The sequence below is a fragment of the Leiobunum rupestre genome, chromosome 5, assembly GCF_980474605.1.
Source record: "Leiobunum rupestre chromosome 5, qqLeiRupe1.1.hap1, whole genome shotgun sequence".
Lineage (NCBI taxonomy): Eukaryota > Metazoa > Arthropoda > Arachnida > Opiliones > Sclerosomatidae > Leiobunum > Leiobunum rupestre.
In genome coordinates, this window is record NC_143388.1 from 12,595,228 (window position 1) to 12,618,610 (window position 23,383).

General features: G+C 37.3%; 1 protein-coding gene across 2 annotated transcripts in view; it reads left to right on the forward strand.

Moving 5' to 3' along the window:
• Shrm (shroom) overlaps positions 1 to 23,383 on the forward strand; it is a 311,815-nt gene that overhangs the window by 248,396 nt on the left and 40,036 nt on the right. For both annotated transcript variants that reach the window (XM_090175035.1, XM_090175036.1), the window contains one exon: positions 16,382 to 16,452. In XM_090175035.1, coding sequence (XP_090031161.1) covers positions 16,382 to 16,452 — 71 coding nt within the window. The remainder of the gene's footprint in view (positions 1 to 16,381; positions 16,453 to 23,383) is intronic.

The window sequence follows — 23,383 nt, forward strand, 5'->3', positions numbered from 1 at the left end:
GTAGGCCACACTTTGAAGCTCTCTGGCGCTCTTTTAACTCATCGTAGGAAAATGGGGAAAAAACAGGCATGCTTCTCAACTCACCCCTACAACTCCTTAAATATTTGCATAACCTTTTGAAACACCCTGTATATCCATTTATATTCGAGGTCTTTAATATTATCCTATTTCTATGTTAATTCGTTCGTGAGTATGATGAAAACATTGGGCTACATTTAATCGGATAAAATCCCGAATATGCCAGAGCTACCTTCGATATTAATACGTCATGTTATAGCGAATATTTTTGGGTCCCTGGGATAATCCGTCTTTCCATTAATTCATATTTATCTTTATTTACTTCCCAAAATATATTTTCTTTCGGCAGATGAATAAGTCCTGGTTTCTACGGCAGGGAATTTCAGGGTAGACCTAAAAGGTCAGGAAGAGGTCAAGGACCTTTAAGAATTTTTAAATCGGGGAAAAGTCTGAAAATATAAATTTCTATTGAAATTTATTATGAAAGTAATTTTCTTAAATATTATGGTTATTATTTAGTTCCTTAAATATTCTGCGGTTAGTATATAGTTCTTGAAACATTCTGCGGTAAGTATATAGTTCTTGAAACATTCTGTGATTAATTTTTAGTTTCTTAAACATTCTGTGATTAATTTTTAGTTTCTTAAACATTCTGTGATTAATTTTTAGTTTCTTAAACATTCTTTGATTAATTTTTAGTTTCGTAAACATTCTGTGATTAATTTTTAGTTTCTTAAACATTCTGTGATTAATTTTTAGTTTCTTAAACATTCTGTGATTAATTTTTAGTTTCTTAAACATTCTGTGATTAATTTTTAGTTTCTTAAACATTCTGTGATTAATTTTTAGTTTCTTAAACATTCTGTGATTAATTTTTAGTTTCTTAAACATTCTGTGATTAATTTTTAGTTTCTTAAACATTCTGTGATTAATTTTTAGTTTCTTAAACATTCTTTGATTAATTTTTAGTTTCATAAACATTCTATGATTAATTTTTAGTTTCTTAAACATTCTGTGATTAATTTTTAGTTTCTTAAACATTCTGTGATTAATTTTTAGTTTCTTAAACATTCTGTGATTAATTTTTAGTTTCTTAAACATTCTGTGATTAATTTTTAGTTTCTTAAACATTCTGTGATTAATTTTTAGTTTCTTAAACATTCTGTGATTAATTTTTAGTTTCTTAAACATTCTGTGATTAATTTTTAGTTTCTTAAACATTCTGTGATTATAATTTAGTTCCTCAACCTGAACAGTCACCTTTATTTTACATTATAAGCTAAAGTAAATTCATTAACCTCTGATAAAAGTAAATTAAAAAGGTCAGGGAAAATTGGAAAAAAAGTCAGAAAAGGTTTAATTTGAAAAATTAAATTATGTGGCAACCTTGTGAGTATAAATATAGTTATTTATCGAGATTGGTATTTTACGAGGGAAAGATTTAAGTTAAATTACATTTTTCTTCGCTGTTTGCCAATAAAATTTACTAGCTCTGGGAAAGATGTCCTCTGTTTGGGACAGTACAACGGGGCAAACACTGATTGTTTATTTTTCACCGGACAATTTTCAGTGATGGGCACTTTTATTAAAGAACCGCTCAGCTCGCCGTCGCGAAATTTTCGCTCCTCTCTTAGCTTTTCTCATTTTCGTTTTACGCTCTTTTAAAATAAATATTTCACCACTCAATTTCGCTCAAAATGACTCAAAGTTAAAGGAGCGTGCCCAGAACTGCGAACAGGTTGTAAGGGGACAAATTTTTAATTTTTGATCTCACGGCGTGTCTTGATACAGGCGGTTGATTAACACTATTTAGGGCTATGTGTAAAGTAGAATTATTAATGCCAATGTGGTTATAAACATAAAATACTAAAAGGATGTGAAAAAAATCATTTAATTCGAAGACGGGGGGCCCTAACCTCAGGGGCCCCTGTGCCATGGCACACTTGACACATACGGCCTTGCGGTTGAGGCAGTTTGCCGCTCTGTTTGGTTCGTAATTAAAAACATATTTGCGGTCAAATCTTTGCCGCCTTTCCGGCCATGCGAGAGATTTCGTGGGTGACAGCAGTTTCGAGATGAATCCTCGCCATTTCGCCTCCCTGACTCGTCCGATTTTTTGTCGCTTTTCGCTCGTAATAGGCGCGAGCTGTTTTTATTAGCTTTTGCGGTTGACGCCGGGTCTTCGTTGAATTTTTGATGATCAAGAAAATGTTATTTCCACCGCACCGACCCTCTGCTTTAATAAGAAAATTGCTTTATATGGTTTATGGAAGTTCAACTGCTGTATCCATTGGTTTGCCGACGAAAGCGCTCTATAAATATTGGCCAGTTGACATAAATATTTCATCGTACAATTTCGTCCTTAACTCTATCTGTATTTTATCTAAATTACCAAGTCCATCATTTGGAAAATAAACTGTTCCAAAACTAGGTTTTTCTGCTTCGAAGCTATCGTACTAGAAATCTGCTTGTGGTTTTATTATTTACCGCGGGAATGGGTGGGGAATCAGTTTATCTTATTTTCGGTTAGAGAATGGACGGAAAAATTAATTTTGTATTCGGGAATTGTTGGGAATCAGATAGTTATCTTATTTTCGGTTTAAAGAATAAATGGAAAAGGTAATTTTGTATTCGGGAATGGGTGGGAATCAGTTTGTTTTATCTGGTTTTCGTTTATGGAAGAGATAGAAAAGGTAATTTTGTATTCGGGAATGGGTGGGAATCAGTTTGTTTTATCTGGTTTTCGTTTATGGAAGAGATAGAAAAGGTAATTTTGTGTTCGAGAAAGGGTGGCAATCAGTTTGGTTTATCTGGTTTTCGTTTATGGAAGAGATAGAAAAGGTAATTTTGTATTCGGAAATGGGTGGGAATCAGATTGTTTAATCTTAAATTCGGCTTAAAGATTGGATGGGAAAGATAATTTGGTGTTCGGGAATAGTTTTTCAATCTGGTCTCGATATTTGGAATCTGTAATTTCACGAAGCTAACGATTTTATAAGACAGATCCTTCTAAATACTCAATAGTACACTATTTTCAGTGAAAATATTCGAAGAAAAGTAATATTTTCGGTGTTTCATTAAGTTTGGTTTGTGTTTTTTGTTAGTAAAGAAAAACTGACATTTCCATTGGTCGTCGTAATCTTCTTAGAATAGCTCTCGACGAGGTATTTCATGTTTTGAATAAAATCGATGACTTTCTATTAAGGTCGAGATGGCTTCTCCGGAACAAGAAAAGTAGAACGAATAAGGTAAAGACAGCTCTCTCTATACAAAAACTTCGAGATCCGGGGGTTTGGAGGAAGTTTAAAAAAAAGGTCAAAAATTTCGCCATTCGCTCCATCTATCGGAAAGCACTCGAATTAGAATAAAAATCGTGACTTTCTGATGTAGCGGAAAAATTCTGCCGTCATTAAAAAGCGAACTCCCTCCTTTTTTCGCCCTGGAAGCCCTCTTTTTCGAAAGGCAAATATTATCGACCCTTCGACGTTCAGCCCTTTAGTTTGTGTATTCCGTCATCAATAGAGAGTTTAAGCATCCGACACTACCAACGGGAACGTCTATACCCTTCCAAGGTACTTAGTGAACATTTCGTGAGTCTACCTTGGCAGCGTTGGTTAGCATTCAGCAGTTTCCTTTGAAACTTCTCTACGTTCTCGCTCTGCTATCGCTAATGTATTCGTGGGCCTTGCGTCTTTTGCCGACTATTCCTTTGAGATTGCAGTCACTGGGTGCCCGACTCGATACTTTTTGTTTGCTCGCTGTTACTTGATTGAGAAATCTCGCTCTTCTTACTCTTTTCTTAGGCAATGAGACAGAAGTTTAACGACTTATACTTTTGCAATAAATGCAACTGAAAAGTCTTCGCACATTTTCCTCCTCCAAGGGTTGTCATTATTCAAAGATCGAACACTCGTTATTTGTGATGCGCGTGTCTTCTCGAAAATAAAATTAATCCCAGTAATATAACAGCAGAATCTGTTTTTATTTAGTTAAACGATTAGTTTGTGAATTTCTGCTTGCTGCTCTTGAAGAGAGATGTCACGTTGTCCTTGGACATTGTATTTCTCATTGCGCTTAGACTTTTTTTTTACTCATTGGCCATGGACATTGTATTTCGTGTTGTCCTTGGAAATTTTATTTCACATTTCCCTTGGACATTTTATTTCACATTTCCGTAGGTCATTTTATTTCACATTTCCCTTGGACATTTTATTTCACATTTCCGTAGGTCATTTTATTTCACATTTCCCTTGGACATTTTATTTCCCATTGGTCTCGGACATTTTATTTCACATTTCCCTCGGACATTTTATTTCACATTTCCCTCGGACATTTTATTTCACATTTCCCTTGGACATTTTATTTCACATTTCCCTTGGTTATTTTATTTTCCATTTCCCTTGGACATTTTATTTTCCATTTCCCTTGGACATTTTATTTCCCATTTCCCTTGGTTATTTTACTTCACATTGCTCTCGGAAATGTTATTTCCCATTGACCTTGGTCTCGAAGAAATGAACATCAGAATTGGTTAACGATTTAGTGGTTAGCTCTATTTAGTGCTTGACAACGTATCTCCCATTCATTGATAATTATGGTACGGCCCGTCTAATGCTTTCGACGCGATAAATAATGACAATGGCAGCGGATATTGAGTCATTAATGCGACTACCTATCGCGCAGTCTCGCTCTATGGACAGATAAAGAACTTCTTGAATAATTCAAAGTATTTCCATATAAAACGAATTCTCGGGGAAATTCCCTTCTCTATAAGCCTCCACGCTTTGGACCTTTTGGCGATATATCTTTCCATCCTGCCCCCGCGAGGTTCTGACCGCTCGTCTTCACTCTTGGCGTCCATTTTTAGGCATTTCCTCTACGGGACTAGCCGCTGTAAGTAAAACGCGAAAATTATGCAATTTTATCACGAGCTCGGCGCGCTACGGCTTCTCCCAAACCCGACCGAACGAAGGCCCATCCACGGTCAACAAGCTCTTTTAATATCTGGAACGCTTTCGCCATTACCCATTATCTTTGCGTTGGTCCGCGGGGATTTCGCTGAATTATATTCCACCACGGACCGCTGAAAACGAATGAGTGGTCAGAGCGCCGCTTCAACCAGCGATATCGCCTCATTCTGATTCCGCCTTAATGACCAAGCCTTATTTTGCCCGAGGAAGATGGTATTGTTGGTAAGGCTGCGGCTTGGTCCCTCATTGGTGCTTTCGCCGTCTCGTGTCTCGTTGCAGTCGATATTTCTAGCCACTATTCCCAGAGACTGCCTCGCTACGCCACCAGGGTTTTATATATAGATATATGTATAGTATGGGCAACCTGTCGATGCTCTGATTGGCTCTTTTTTCTTCGGTGTGTTCCCTCTGGTGTTGGCAAAGGAAAGAGGCTCTTATTCTCTTTCTATAGTGTGTTCTAGTATTTACCTGATGTTTCAGCCGGAAACCTGGCCACGGTGAAGGCTACGTTGCTATGTCGCTGCTCTGTCCGGAGCTTAGATCGCCTTGCCTCAAATGGTTATATTTTTACACACTGGGACTTGAACGATACCAACACTTTTTCCTCTCCGCTTTTGCTCGTTCCCCATTCCTTTTAATCCCACTGTCGCAACCACGATCTTCGCAAACATCCATATTTGTTCCACCTATCTAATTTTTTTGGGGCTTACCTTAAATATTATTAAAATAAGCAGACCCAAAATAATGCTCTAGGAGAGACGTGTTTACTTTTAAACTTGAAACTAGCGATGCGAAATATCAAATCTAATCTATTCGTGCTCTGAGCTTTTCAATAAAACAAAAATGTATATTTTATAAGTAACAAACGAAACTATTTTTTTATCAGCTTACGATTTACAACTGATTTCGTGCTCTTTTGGTGGCGGTACAATTCTATATAATAATAATCACCTAGGCTTATACCATAGGCACCACCTTAGGACCAAGCCATCTATTGACTTCTAATGCCATTAATTTACGTGGCCGGGTTACTTACTATTTCCGTTAATCTCGGTTTTTATGGATTGGAGGAAAAAACCCTTTAACTCAACCATGGAACTAACTAACGCGTTAGTTAGTTCCATGACTCAACCCAGTATTTTCGTACAACTGGTTGAAATTTAATTAAATAAAATCGGTACATTATATAATGTTAGTTTCAAGTTCATTGTAGTAAATGCATTGATGTTTTCCCGAATTTGAACCAAAATAAATAATGGAGTATTATCCCTATAGAGAATTTCCCGTTTTTGTCAACGAAACTTCTGGTTCAGTTTTGTTGTTATCATCGTACGAGTTGATAATGTATCTTTTGCAATCCGAGCAGAGCAGCAGCCGACTTCGTCTTGCAAAAAAGAGAAAGATGACCCTCCGATCATTCTCTTTTCTAGCTTTTTGGCCCATCTCGGCGAGTTGATATCCTTTCCACAATGTCCCGCGGAAATTGTTCTTCGTCTATACCTTCTCTTTTGACCCATTGGCTTTGTTTACTCTCTTTGGCCGGCTCCAAACTACTCTTGCGGGGGCTCCGATTCTGTTTCTTGTTGGTCTTCGCCTCCATCCGCTACCGTTATCTCTCTCGCTTTAAAAGAGGGAATTTTATCCGCTCCGAAGAACTGACCACCTAGTGTCCACCGCGCGGTCCCCTTCGGCCTTACTTGTCTCCGGACACAATCGACACATTTTGAAATGTTTCTCTCTCTTTCAACTCGAGTCTGCCGTCTGGACAATCGATTTATCGTTTTCGTCGAGGTCGGCGTTTTGTCAATGTTTAGATTGCCCGTTAATGTTTCAAAAGGAGTGAAGATATATATAGAGAGCGAAAAAATAGCGCGCTACGAATCCCTTTTTAATAGGTCCTTGGAAGCCCGCTGTCGATTTATGGCCTTTATTGTTTAGCCGTTTGACCACTAGGAGGAGCTGCTTGTACGCTTGGTTTGTAGCCTCGTTCGTATGTGTCGTAACTCGTGAATGCAAAATAAGGTTGTAGTTAGCGATTTGTTTTTTGTTTTCAAACTTAGAACTAGTAGCGTTGTCAAACGCTACTAGTTCTATGTAAAATATCAGAGGGGGTCAAGGAGGGGGGGGGGATTAAATACCGTCATAAGTACTGCCAACTCCACTCTGTCTGTGACACTGCTTACAACACTATATTTTTCAGTAAGTAAAACTTATTTTCACGAATAAAAATTTTATTTACTAACTTTAAATGAAATTAATAATAATTTTTAAATGATTTAAAGACAATACTTTTATATTTATTATTATATATTTGACAAATATATTTCCAAAAATTAGTTTTAAATTGAGAATTACTTGGGGATTTGATTTATTTGATTTTGAATCCTTGCGCTCACTCCTCAGTGCCGTATTTTGAAAGGAAGTCGATGGTTTTGGCCACTTCCGGCGCAAATTTTTCCGCGACGACGTCGCCCAATTTGGTTTCGGCCATTTTGAGCAATAATTCTTTGATGTCTCCTTTAACGAACAATGCCTGCAACTCTTGGATTTCTTCCGGTTTAAACTGACCCATTGCCGCGGAGATTTCCGCCCAATCTTCTGGTTTCAATCGGCCAAAGGCGGTCATCCAGGCGGTCATCAAATCTTGATATTCTTTGAACCCTTCAGGCGTTGAAGGCGGTTTCAATAACATAGCACTTTCGTGTACTCTGACGTAGCAAACTATTATCGTAACCGCGCGCAAAAGTACTCGTATATTCATATTAAATAACTTATTTGATTTAAAGTAAAGAACAGTTGATTCTCGAACTACCTCCTTCAAACAGACGAAATGGAAGAGAGATTGAAAATAAAACGGGTAACGTACATCGTATCGTTGCGTTTCAGATAGATAATTAACCCTGAGCAATTTTCATCGCTCCAAAATTTAATCGCCTAATTGTAGTCGAATCTTGTGTGGATTATCATCAAATTCCATTACTCGTTAGCGTGATGTTTATTTCATGAATATCATTTGATTGTTCAGTTTGGTTGACACAGTAATGTGTATATTGCTGTCGTTTCAATTATTTGATAGAGGAGCTTCGTGATATTTATAGATAGCTATTATATTGTAAAAATGCCTAGTGCTCGGAATTGTTTAGTCATTATCCAAAAAATTTCCGATTTATTTAACAAAAGTTGGTAAAAATAATATAATTTTAACTTATTTAATTATGTTTTTTACGCAACCAATTAAAATGGTATTTATTTAAATAATTGTTTTGTTTAAATAATAGGCTTATCCACTTTCGATTATTTAAACATTTTACAATTATTATTCAAATATTGGTTATTTAAATAAATATTATTTAAATAGCGCTGAACTTATTTTATCCATGGATAAAAGTTAATCGAACGCAGACCTCTAAAAATGACTATACAGTAATTGAATTACATTTTGAGATATACATGTGGATAGGGTACCATCTGTGGTAGCTTCATCATTAAAGCTCGGTTCAAGTTTTCTTACGAAAAATTAATACTTAATTGATCCAAAACTAATTTAAATATCTACCACTAGTGGTAACTTCAACATTGAAGCCCGGCTCAAGGCTACTTTAAAAATCTGCTCTTTAACTGATGCCACAGAATCGTTCAAACTTAACTTATTTTACCGCGCTAGCCAGGTTAAAATGCAGGAAAAAGGACTAATTATGATTGGGACCGAATTTTTATCAAATTATTCTGTAACCCTTTAAGTATTCTCACCTTAAGCTTGGCTTAAGTTTTCTTTAAAAAGCTGCTCCTTAACTGATCCAAAACTAATTTAAATCTCGTTTTAAAAGCTTAATTGCTAACCACTAATAGGGGTAGCTTCATCATTGAAGCTCGTCTCAAGTTTTCTTTAAACTAAATTGCTCCTTAACTGATCGCAAACCAATTTAAACCTCGTTTTAAAAGTTAAATGCTAACCATCTAGAACAAACATCATTAGAATAAATCAAAAGATGGTAGACCTAACTAACATAAAAAAAATTAAATTAAAAATAATCCATACTAAAAAAATCTAATTTAATTTTTAAATTCCACAAAATTAGTATGTTGGGTAAAAGATTTGCATAAAAAGGCTGCTTAAGGGCGATATTTTGGGGGCCACTTAAGGAAATGTCCTTGTATTATAAATGGGGTCGCGTTTTTTTCTCATTCAAGTGGTCTTTGGGAAAGCCCTTTATTTCTTTGGCGCATCCAAAATTGATGCTCTTTTATTTAATTATTCCAAGAGAGGGCGCTTGATAAGGATTTGAACGAAGAGGCGGAGAACACGATAGAGAAAGAGAGATGGGAAAGCAGCGCCATCTTCAATCCGCAATAGCCGGTCTTTATCTCAGCCGCGCCAATAGGAAGCGAATCCCGCCTCGGGCAGTAAATATTAAAGGCTTATAAAACCATCTCTCCCGCATCGAAAAGCGAAAAGCCCGTCGCCAAGATACGAGGGTGGCCGATTTGGCCCATTAACCCTATCTTATACCCGCCTTCGTCCAATTTGGACCCCTTTTAATCTCCGTCACTTTTTAAAACAATCTTTCCGAATACACACACGCGCGCGCTCCAACGTTACATGACGCCACCAACATTTTTAATTAACGATTCCTTTTCGTGTCTAGCTAATCTTTTCGTCTTTAATACTAATTTATTGGCCGATTAATTTATTATATGGTTCGTTTTGGAGTAAGAAGGGAGAGAGATTTTTGGCAAATTATTTGGGCGGCTTGAGATTAGCGCTTCCAATATATCGTGATTAATGCGTCGGGGGCTTACGAACTGCGCGCCTTCTTTCGAAGGTTTTTGACAATTAATTTATTCATTATACGGGGCGTTGATCATAGCCGCCGATGTATGAGGTTTGTAATGGGTAAGCTACTACTTTGCAGTTTTAATTAAACGATAAGGTAAGCGGGGGAAATTTATCATATTTTCGGCACCAGGTGGCGAGCGTTCGTGTCACGCGAACCATCATTTTACTATTTTTGGTACGGTTGTAATAAAACTCAAATAATTTCCTTACATGCTGCGTTCGGTTGAACGTTGTCTAAACATTGAGTCCGGTTTCGACGTCACGTCACATTGGTCAACGGTTGGTTAACAAATTCATCGACTATAAGAACGGGCTGCTCAACGGTATAGTGAGGTCACCAAAAACAAAAAAATACGATAACTTTAAAATAAGTCTTTAAAAATCAATCAATCAATTAAAAAAGCTATTATTATTTTATTAAAAATTTAAATTATTTGCGAAAAATAATTTAAAAAATTGTCTATTTTATATCTCAATTATTCGTAAACCTGGGAATTTTTGGTAAGCTTTTGATCATACTGAGGTAGCCTAAAAAATTCTACGTTTAGTTGAGCAACGGTTTCAAAGAAAATATATTTTCAGAAAAACTTTCTTCTCCGTTGAGTTTTACTGAACGCAGCCATAAAAAATTAATCGTGAATAATATGGGCTGTCTCGTTCCAAAACCTAGTAAACGCCAATTTTAAAAATATCGAGTTAGTTGTAAATTCGAATTGTACACCCACCTACTGGTAAAATTTCACTGCCCTCACCCAATATTCGTCGATGAGATATTATTCGGTAACACTTAAATTACCATATGAAGTAATGTAAGTCAAATTCAAGAAACTTATTTATCTCGAATTTAAAAAATGCGTCTACTAGGTATTGCCATGAGACGGCCGTATTAATATTTCGATTCATTTTTTTTAGTTTGAAATCAATAACCTAAAGTTTTATTTTTGAAATCAAACGTTACAGTCTTGCCGAGATTGGCTGGCTGGTTCATTAAAAAAGTCTACTGGTTTTGTTAATTGGGTGTTTCATAACCTAATATTTGTTTTTTAAGTGATTAGATAGTTTTCCCAATAATGCGATTAATGTTCTAATAGATGATATGAGCTTGAACTACACACTTATTCCGATCAATCTTCCAACTTAATAATGCTTAACTCAATCTGCGCGTGCGCGAAGGTAAAGCAAGGAATGGCCATGTTTAAAAAATATAATTAGCTTCTACTATGGTAACTCTTTGTGATAACTTCACTCATTTAATAATAATAAGCCAAGTCATCTAGCGACTTCTAATGCCATTAATCCAGGTGGCCGGGTTACAACGCGTAGGAGGGTGGTGGAAAGCCCTTCACGCCACGCGAGCCAACAGCTACCTACACCAACTATTACCATTAACCTCAACAGGAGAGAACCTGCAAACGCTAGGATCGAACCCGCCTCCTCTTGCTGGAAGGTGAAAGTGCTAACCACTCCGCCACCACACTGACGCTGTTCACCTATTTATCCCGATAGAAGGATAGCAAGAAGAGTTTTCGCTCTTGCTAAAAGAAATTCAGTTGCACCGAAACTTCCTAATATTAATTAGTCCCGTGTTAACTTCAGTCACGAAGAACAGTTTGAAATATCGGTGATATCTCGGGTATTAAAGGAACATTTATTAGGAGAAGGGCCGGTATAATTCATTTCCATTGTTGTTTATGAATGGTCACTTTTGTTCTCTGAATATTTGGACGCGCGTAATATTACGTGGCATATTGTCAATACGGATGATATGATAGTACGGTTTTGTTGAGACGAAATGGAATATTGGGGCCAGTCTCTCCGCTCCCACGGTATAAATAAGATGAATAGGGTTCTTAGCCATTTATCCGTGACAAGCGGGAGACGACAGCTTGCCTTGTCGTTGAGGATCTCCTCGAAGGCGGCCTTACGAGCGAGCGCGGAAAAGCCGAAGCCTAAGGTTCCGTCCGACCGTAAACCGCTTTCTAAAACCATTAGCCGCAACCAGAGGGCACTGATTACCATATAAAACATTCGCCGGCTCGAGATGCGCCAACTCCTTTAATATAAAGCCCCCTCTCTCTCCCGTTCTGGCCGAACCTATTCCAGAGGCGGAATAATCCCTATAATAATCAAATTCATCTCAGACATTCATTTGAGATTTTCGGATTTTGGAGATGAGAAGGCGACCCGCCTTTTTTCCATCCCAGCGAGTCCTTCTCTTCGAGGCATCCGCTGAATTTATTCAGACCTCCCCAGTTTTAATTTAAATGACAATGAAGGCCCGCGGAATGATTATAAATTCAGCGCGGAAAATCTCCAGGATTTCAAAGTTTTCACTGCCGAAAATATTGAATACTTGGCCTCCGCCCAACCCAGCCTGATTTTTTCTCTAAAATTCCGTTTAAATTATTTCGCCGCTTGTTGTAAATTTGGTCCCTATGTTTGTCTTTAAAATATGTTTCGCTTAGCTCATAATTTCGCTGAGAATAATATCACTGATCATTCGTTTATTATTAAAATATTAAGCGTCGTTAATTTAAACTTAAGATATTTCTTATAATTCCGTTTGGTTGCTTTAAAGGGAGTTACACAGGGTTAGTACACGACTTGGAAAACCTGGAAAAGTAAGGGAATTTGAAAATGTTTCCAAAAGGTCAGGGAATTTTAAAATGACCCCAAAAACCAATCCGGAAAATACATTTTTGAAAAATTTATTAAAAATACATAATTAACATTTTTCAAGATTTTACCTCAAAACATAAATTTATTCTAGAAAAATAGTCAGGGAAATTTGGCAATTTAGTCAGGGAAAACCTGTAAATGTCAGGGAATTTTATTCCGGAAATTTTGTACGAACCCTGGAGTAGAACCTCCTAATAAAGTTCCACGAAAGACCATTACTTGAGACTATAAATTCGTTATCATTCGGAGCAACTTCAGTGAAAGCTGCTAGTTCCGCCGGGTATGTTAAAGCCCGTTAGGTACGTAATCGCTACGGGGTTTAGTATAGAGGAAAATCCTCTATTCATCAATAATCTATCAGCCTTTCCGAATGGCGACTTCAACGCCTACGATCCGTCTCATTCGATATTAAAACAACTTAACGCTCGCGCTAAGAAACTTTTCGATGAGTATTTAACTAAACGCGTTAATAGCATTAATGGACACACCGCCTTTTATATAATTAATTTGTAAACCGCGATTAAAGGGAAACTATATTAAGTAGTCTCCTATAATCGGACAACAATGAGTAAGGAACTCGAAGAGTAACGAGGTCCGTGGACGGTCGCCGATTCATAATTAATGAGGACTACTATTAAACGGGCGCCAACTCTTCGACAACGGACGAACGTTAGTTCCTCTTCCGAATTGCTAGATCTCATTAGGTTTCTACACAATATTTACAATGGCGCGCGACCAAATACCTCTCTCTATTTACTCTGGAAGCGTATTAACGTGACTATTTCGCGTTATGACCGGACCCGTTCGCGTCCTCAAATGGGATATGTTGAAGGGATATTTACGATAAGTGCGCGACGAGCCTAATAGATGGCGCGACTCGTAATGGAGATTCAACGACTCCCCGAGGATGTCAAATGAGATTCTCCCATTTAGCAACGGCCATCTTCCGTCCCCGACTCCAAAAAGAAAACGGAGGCAGTTAGTTTTAGTACTATTTGCTCTCCTTCCTTTATAGGTGTACCGGTAGTTTCTCCGCCAGTTTCCTCGTTGATATAATCTACTTACCTAAGTCAAACATTTTGGTTCATTTAGGATCGTAATACGGAACTGCGGCTCACGGTACAGATTTGATACTTGGCGTACCATCATTTCTTTCGCGAATGAATGCCCTTTCGGAGTTTGGTACCGATACTAGCGTTCCATTTCATTTTCTTAAAGGCCTAGGATTTCTTTTGCCAGTTTTCCTTTAAGTTTTCTTCCCGCCGCGCAAATATCCTGGTGGTAGGCCAACGTGTTCCGCGGTTGGCCTACCACCAGGATATTTGCGTGGCGGGAAGAAAACTTAAAGGAAAACTGGCAGAAGAAATCTTTAAATTAACTTAGTGGAGCACAAATACCCTGGTGGTAGGCCAACCGCTGAACATGTTGGCCTAATTTAAAGGGGGACAGGCAGAAGAAATCCTAGGCCTTTAATACCCGAACTAAATTAAAAGTAATGGTCGTACGTGGAAGTTAGATGTCGCTAGTAACAAATGTTAAATTTAACGCTTTAACCTTAACAAGGGCGTCGTTCCATTTCGTTCGCTTCAGGATTCATCCGCCTTAAATTGACGTCTTACTATGAAAGATAATAATGTCATCTCCGTTTTATATTCGTAAAACGGCTCGTTAGTATAACAAAGAGCAAATCGACGATAAACGAGAGTTAATGAGACGCTCTTTTGTCTGACACTTTTCCAACTGAATCTATAGCTTAATCAAATTGGTTTTCTAGGTCCACGCCTTTCCCTTCTAACTAGCTCCTTTCTCTCGCTATATAGGCCGAGCGAAGGATCCTCTAATTACCTGAGACGCTCAACTGTCACTTTTTCGCCTTTTTCACCCGTAAAATTAACTTTTCTCCTTTACTTCCATCCGGGTTAAGCCTCGGCTATTTTAACCCTCGGCTGGAGTGTTTTTTGCCCGTCTTATCGGCAAAAAGGGTCCGTAGCCGAGTACCCTGATTTTTAATTGCCCTTCGGAGAATCGCTCCTTAGTCGGGGATTGAGTGAGTCGTTTTTTCGGGCGATCGCCGCTTGGTGGCGCTGCCTGTTTTTATTAGGAACTCTTTCTACGAGAGTGCCGGGATTGGCCATTCTGGGAGCTTCTTTTAATCATCCATCATCGCCCTCGGAATTCGAATTCTCCGCCGCGATGGAAATTTTATCGAACGAGGCCTGCCTCAAAAAGAACTCGACTCTCGATTACGAGAGAGTTTTGGATTTCAATCTCTTTGCCCCTACAAACTAGAAGCCACTTTGATTACCAAAGTTTTCCCCATCTGATGAAACTGTACCAATTTTGCCAGTGATTGAGATGACGCCGAGTGCTACGGACAGTTGAAATGCCAAAAGTTTGCGAACAGTAAATGAGTAGGTTTATCTACTCTTAAACTAATAAAAAGGATAAATCTAATCTCGATGTCTAAGTTTGAATATTAACCCTTACAAAAAAATAACCCTAGTCCAAATTTGGACCCAATTGCAAACAAAACGCGCATGGTTTGAATCGAATTGCTTAGATCAAATCGGAATAAATTTTAATTTAATTAATTGTAAATGGATCAGACATAACACATTTTTAAGTCGTAGCTTTCGATCAATTATGAATTTGGATCTGCCCAATTTTAGACATAATTTATTGGTTTAAGTAACGCGCTAGTGTAAAATCGTGATTCTCAAATGGTGCTCCATTTGAAATTCTAGGGGCGCTCGAGATTTTTAGCTGTGCTATTATAGAAGTAGTTTCGGCAGAAAAAAATTTAAATACCGAAATTGTTTTCACGGTAAATTTTAAACTGAAATTCAGTTCCACGAGGTGACAAAGGTTAAGAACCACTGCTTTAAAACATGATATAGTAGTAAAATGATATTAATAGCTTATAATGGTAACGTGACTCGATTAAGTAACTTAAGTAAATCATTGCGTAAAAAGCTAAAGACATTGAAGAACTATAGTTAACCTTCCAACATTGTATCAAAGCTAGTAGAGCTTTCTTTTAAGCAGTTTTTGCATCCCGTGGCGTTTCAAATACGTAAACAGAAACTAAGGATGATAAAATTAGCGAATAAGTAGATTAGTCCATTATGAAAAGGGATAATAAAGCTAAACCCTAAACAAATTTGAAGAAATTTAAAAACTTACTAAAAGCTCGTACCGATGGGTATCGAGCAAACAAAAAGACTCGAAACTTGGACCAAATAGATCTTCGAGTGAAAAACTAAATTAAATTAAATAAAATAGCCAGAAATTCCACGGGTAGACCGGTTTCGTCCTATTTGGGACTCGTCAGTACCGTGCGGGAAATCTGGCTGGCGACTATAACACCGAATAGAGAAACTAAGCCTAAATATTAAAAATTTCAAAACGAGTTGCGTAGCAACGGAAAGCCGAATAGGGGGAGAGTGGTGAAGTTAACTCAATGTTAAGTTAAAAGGAACCACCTATGGACTGAAACAGAAACTAAACGTATAATAATTGTTTCACGTTTTAGCTTCGCAACTTTTCCCTTCGCGTAATCTTTCTACAGAGGCGTGTATTTTGTCTCATAAATCACATTTGGTGCCGCCTCGGAAACAATAAAAATTCTGGTCACAATAAGCCTATTTCATTCCATCATTTCTTTCCCTGCCATAATCCGATTCAATGTCTCTCTTTATTGCCCCGTTCCGATTTTATTTCACCATAAAACGAAATTTCAGAAACGGCTGCTTTTATTTTTTCTTTCTTTTATTGCGTTTTTTCTATATTTCGTCCCGTTGATATTATTATATTCCAAATGTATTGATTTATTATTATATCGTTCCTATGTCTGATATTTTGTATTTATTTCTTACAGAGTGGGCACGCTCTCCCGCCTGGCATGAAAAATGGAATGCTGCATGAAGGAATGTTAGTGTCGCAGCCGAGGTAAGATATCTGACATTTACATAATTCCACGTCCATTACCCTCGATTCCGCATCTCGCTCCTTGCGTTATCAGAATCCTAAGTCATCTAAGAATCGTTTATTATCTCGTTGTAAGTCGAGAGGTTGGCGTGAGTGTTTTAAAGATTTACGAATCTTTTATCGGAATCTGAGTCTATCGTGAACGTCAATATTTAAATATAGTTCATTTAAGAATGCAAATTTAATGTTTCTCCGTGCGAAGCGCTTTAGTCGATACAACCATTCCAAGTAGCGAATATGAATTCCTCTTCTAATAAACAGCGCAAAGATTTTATCCAAGAACGTATTCGGGTTAACGGATAATAGGTTTTTCCATAAAATCCCCATCAAAGTCAAATGTAGAGTTCGTACATCCGCGACCGGACTTACAACTATACTTTTCGTTATACTGCCAAAGCGGTCATCAAATTTCTGGCAGCAATGTTCGGCAGGGGGGAAAGACAGTTGGGAAAGATTTTATAGAAAGAAGTATAGACTCTGAGGCGAACATATTCTCTGTTAAAATAATGTTCGTAAAAACTTGTTGAGTTTAACGGTAATAATCAACTCACTTGGCATGAAGGGCTTGCCACCACCCTCCTACTCATTATAACCCGGTCACCTGATTTAAAGGCATTAAAAGTCGCTAGATGACTTGGGCCTAAGGTGGTACCACGGCCAACTTTGATCTCTCGTGGCCATCTCATTCGTTGACGTTTCTGTGTTAACCTATGAGCAAAAGATTTGTATGACGTGAGCGCCCCTAGCGGATTATTATTTTTAGAATAGTTTTTACATTGAAGTCAATATAAAAACCGAGCGTGGCGCTGAACTCCTACACGTTATAGTACAGTTTATAGGGGGAAAATCCTTGCTCGCGGAATTTCGACGAATGTGTTGGCCGCTGTAGCGCGAACAGCGCGTGATCAAAGTTGGCCGTGGTGGTACGAAAGGTATTAGTCTATTAGATTATTATTATTTAACCCTTTCAACTTATAGAATCTTGTACCAATTTGTTCTTTTGTCACACTAGCTTCGTACGGATGCCGCTAGGAATTTGGCGATGTTTATTGTATAAATTTATTTTCCGCGCGCTTAATCTTTAAACATTTCAAGATTAATAATTCCCCCGCGTTTCCTGAAAGGCCTCTAAAGCGTAACTTACATTTAAACTACATTAAACAAGTCAGCCGTGATAAAGGCTGGTTTTCTGAAACCCGAACTTTAAATATCTTTGACGTTTAGCTGAGCGGGGTTGGTTCGGTAATACGATTTTGCATACATTGTCGTCCGGCGCTTCGTAAATCCGCCTTCGTTTTACCCTAAACGCGTATATCTTATCCGTGGCAACAATACACTTTCGGTGTTTGAATCTCTGTAGTTTGCTCAAACCACAATTTCAAATATTTACTCGCCATAAATATAAAGCTCCCGCTTGCTCGGGTATTATCGCCAATATCTCCTCCAGCGGGGAATGAAACGGAGAGAATTTCCCTGGTTTACACTTATATTTTTCCGCAATTAAATTGAGCATACGTTGAAACGCCATCTAGGGACAAAAGAGGTAAAATTAAAGCCCTTTTAAACGCCGACTCTTTCGAACGAAATTCGAAACGCGGTTCAATTCCTCTTTGATAATGGCGCGGGAATACAAATAAGGGAGACGTCCATTCCATTGTGAGGGCTCGTGTTCCCGCTAACTGCAGCCAAGGTATCGGCGACGCCTTATCTCCGTTCGGGCCCCTCCGAATTTGAATTCCGCCCTGGCCCGCACTCCGCGTGGCTCCCGAGGCCACCGCACGCGGTCCGGGCAGGGTGGGCGCGGGGAGGCGCGCTATCGGGAAACTCACCTTCAATAATTCGCGTATCTTATTCCGCTTAGCCGGGTTCTGTTTAACGCGATTACCCTTTTAGAAAGCGCCTCTGTTTATGGATCATTCTGTCTCGCGCAGATTGGAGACAATCGTTCTTGACGCTGTTGAATAATCGATACGCGGTTACCCGACCCGCTGACCCACCTGATTGCGACGTCGCCTTGGCTACGGCTCGCGCTGGACGCGTCTCGCTGTCAGTAGGTTGGCGGGCGACGATAGGAATGTACTTTCACTCGAGTCCGGGCTGTCGGGGATCGAGGGATGACGCCTTTGAAAACGGTTGGCGCGGAAGCGAGATAGGATGAAGTTGAAATTCTCATTGTATCGCCACTGGCTATAACAAGGAGATAAGGCATTGTTTACGATGTTAGTCGCCTCCCACTCGGGCCTTCCGGCGTCCCTTCGCCGTTAGCCTCCCAATTGACTGTTCTTGGCTTCCTTAGTCCCGGCTTATCCTTGTCCCGATAAGGTAAGGGTTCTACGATGTCCTTCTACGACGTAATTAGCTAATCGAGACTCGGAGTCACATCTCTGGAAATCTCTGGTCTTGGCGTTGGCCTATCTTCGAACTTCCCCTATCACGCTATCGGGAATCCCCGGCCACATTAGGTCCGTGTACTCTCTCCTCCGTAAACGGCTTAGCCAACTGAAGGAAAATTTTGCTACTGAAGCCCTTAGTCCCAATATTTGGCCAGCCTTAATCTTTGTGTTTTGGAAGGGGATTAAGTTGTTTTCTTAGTACGGCTGGCAGACTTTACCCCGAGCCAGCGAACCTCCTTCGACGTATGTTTCGAGGTGCCTTCCGCCAAGAATTAAGGCATCCATGCTTCCGACGAAGGCTTATCTAGAATTCCCCTTAGCCGGTGCGCGCGTATGTGAACGGAGCGCCGTTTCAGGGTCTGGTAATTAGGTTACGCGCGAAATGATAGTTCGGGCGAATGCGGTTATCTCTCGTTCCATTTTGTGTCTTCTAGTCATCCGAAGATCCTTTGTCTCCGAAGACTTTCCGCCAGCGTCGCTCCCGCTGATCCTCCATCCTCATCCGCCCGCGACCATCCATTCCATCATCCGGCGGTCCACCCCTGCCCGACTCCTATTAATGATCTTTTTACGACGTTGTATCGCGACCCTATCTTCTTTTCCCTTCTCCTTGTCTCGGCGTTCTCCCGTCCCTTCCCTCCCTGGCTCCTTCTCTTCATTTCTCTGTTTTGCATTTTTTCCTGAAGTGAAACGGGCTGAAAATAGATCGAGTTTCAAATTTGGATTTTGTTCTCATTTACCCCTTTAGTTTAAACGCATATAAATTACCTTATTACGCTAGCTCCTGAGCTGGCTTCACTCGAGTGTTGCAAATAAGAGCAAAGGTGATGGCGTCCTTTTGGAAGTAGTGTACAAATTGATGATGAATGCTATTTTATTGCGGTTATTTTCCTAAAGCTAACGTAATATTCCTGATAACGTCAACGCGATATTCCTGATAACGTCAACGCGATATTCCTGATAAGGTCCAACGTTATATTCTTGATAGGTCCAACGTTTTATTCTTGATAGGTCCAACGTTTTATTCTTGATAGGTCCAACGTTATATTCTTGATAGGTCCAACGTTATATTCTTGATAGGTCCAACGTTATATTCTTGATAGGTCCAACTCGATATTCCTGATAGGTCGAACGTGATATTTCTGATAGGTCGAACGTGATATTTCTGATAGGTCTAACGTGATATTTCTGATAGGTCTAACGTGATATTTCTGATAGGTCTAACGTGATATTCCCGATAGGTCCAACGTTATATTCCTGATAGGTCTAACGTGATATTCCTGAGAGGTCCAACGTGATATTCCTGATAGGTCCAATATAATATTCTTGATAAAGCCTACTACAAAACCGCACCATTGAATAATTTTCAAACCCTTTTTCATGGAAATGGCGTAAGAGAGAGTTAGTTTTATTAAATAGATAATCTGTTCAGGGCACATTTCTAATTTAAACCCTTAAATACACTATAGAAATTATTTAAAATGGTCGTTTTAAATCTGCATTCTCGATAGATTCTGTTTTTTTATTATTTACTAGCTTTAATACCCGGCTTCGCCCGGGGTCTTAGTTTTAATGAATTAGATCTGATTTGTACGTAAGAAAGGTAAACGCTGTAGCAAAAACATAACACGCGTAGCAAAAAGTCCTGAACTACTTAAAAATCCCAACTAAACCTCCCTTTCTACGAAGCCCATTTCCTTCACACTATCTCTCCTTCTACGAATTTCACACTAACCCGTTAAAAAAGTTTAAAGGTCGGGACGGGCGCAAGGAACTCAAGATAGGAGATAAGGGAAGCAAATGGGGTGGAAGTCGAGAAAAATTCTATGCTGAAACCAGCCAGAAAATAGATAAGGGAAGCAAAGAGGCGAAAGTCCAAAGTTCGGCGCTTGGTATTGCGCTTGTTGCGGCCTACTTCCAGGGGCTAGTAGGCCACACTTTGAAGCTCTCTGGCGCTCTTTTAACTCATCGTATGAAAATGGAAAAAGAAACAGGCATACTTCTCAACTCATCCCCTACAACTCCTTAAAATTTTTGCATAACCTTTTGAAACACCCTGTATACCTAGGCTCGATATTGGAACTTTTCTAAACATAAATAATGTAGAGAATATTTGTTGGAGTTTGGGAGCCGAACTATTAAATTTCTTTTCCGCCACTCATTGGGCTAACAATTTAAACCACTCTGTTTCGTTTGTAATCATTTATCCTTGTCTGGCTTGCACCTTGTATTGTCGTCGGGCATAGACCGAGATAGAAAAGGTCCGTTTCGCCTTATTGTGTTCGGGCTAGAATAGATTGAAAGAACTAAGTTCGGCCCACTTTTGCTGCTTGGAAAGGTTTCCTCTATTCACCGTCCCGAGTAATTTCGTTGCAGTTGCTATAGAAACCAGTCTGTTTTAATTTTCTTTTCTCTATCTAGAGGTACATACCCGTATGTCTAGATATTCTTACGTATTCAACCCGTACAACGTTTTCCTACTGTTTGTTCCCTTTAATAGTGATATTGGTCTTTCCAATTTTTTAATTGACTTTCCAAGTTTATTTTCTCGTTAATGTTTGCCGGTCAATTTCCTTTGCAAAACGCCTTCTGAAATGAAATGGAGATCTCGTGTATCAAGTACAATAATTGGCGAAGGTGCATTTGTACGCTTGGCACGTTATAACGAAACACTTTTTTTTATTTCTGACCAATTAATCGTAATTTCTGCTTTCGCGTACCGAACAGGAAAACAATTTAATTTCATAAAATTTGATTGCTCATTTTAAACTGTTGTTGGCCACCTTCAAAGGATTGGATAATCCCACGAATTTCTTATAACCATTAGGGGGAAATAACTAAACATTTACAAATTGAAGATCAACCGATAGTTAACGTTGTAGATTTAGAACGTCAATGTTTGAAAAAATTACAATTTAAGTTTTCAACTGAATTGATTTAGTTACGTTTCACCGGTTGAATTTTGTTATTCATATACAATTTTTTATTATTTAATATATAATGTTTTATACATAAATAATGTATTATATAATTTAAACATTAGGTATTATATAATTTAAACATTAGGTATTATATAATTTAAACATTATGTATTATATAATTTAAACATTATGTATTATATAATTTAAACATTATGTATTATATAATTTAAACATTATGTATTATATAATTTATTTATTTATTATGTATTATATAATTTATTTATTTATTATGTATTATATAATTTATTTATTTATTATGTATTATATAGTTTATTTATTTTTATGTAGGCCTATTATATAATTTATTAATTTTTATGTATTATATAATTTATTTATTTATTATGTATTATATAATTTATTTATTTATTATGTATTATATAGTTTATTTATTTTTATGTAGGCCTATTATATAATTTATTAATTTTTATGTATTATATAATTTATACATTATGTATTGTATATATAATTCATACATTATGTATTGTATATATAATTCATACATTATGTATTGTATATATAATTTATACATTATGTATTGTATATATAATTTATACATGATGTATTGTATATATAATTTATACATGATGTATTGTCTATATAATTTATACATGTTGTATTGTATATATAATTTATACATGTTGTATTGTATATATAATTTATACATGATGTATTGTATATATAATTTATACATGATGTATTGTATATATAATTTATACATGATGTATTGTATATATAATTTATACATGATGTATTGTATATATAATTTATACATGATGTATTGTATATATAATTTATACATTATGTATTATATATACTTTATACATGATGTATTGTATAATTTATTTTTTATTATGTATTATATTATATAATGTATTAATTATGTATATTATATTATTTTATTTATTTATTTATTTATTATGTATTATATTATATAATGTATTAATTATGTATATTATATTATTTTATTTATTTATTTATTTATTATGTATTATATTATATAATGTATTAATTATGTATATTATATTGTATTATATTATATAATGTCTTAATTATGTATATTATATTATATTATATTATTTATTTATTTATTTATTTATTATGAATTATATAATTTATACATTATGTGCTATATTAATGTATTATATAATTTAAACATGGTGTACTTAATTAATGCATTATTTAATTTACTCTTGTTATATAGTCTATTTAATACTTTTTAAATTTGATTAAAAATTGACCGATTTCCGTCTAGCGGGTCCAAGTAAATTTCAAAGGCAAACAAAAAGCGAGGGGCACTTTGGCTTAATGCGTAACCGGGGATAAAAGATCGCGCTTTATTATCGAACGGTGGGGTGAGATGGCGCTGACGACGTTATTAAAAGAGATGGCGGTTTTTGCTTTGCAGCGCGGGTCTCTTCCCGACCACTAATGTTCTCGTTAATAACGCAATTAGGGTGCTCGCCGTTCCCCGCATTCAAATAAATCGGGTACCGCCAGTTCTCTTCCGCTAAACGAAGG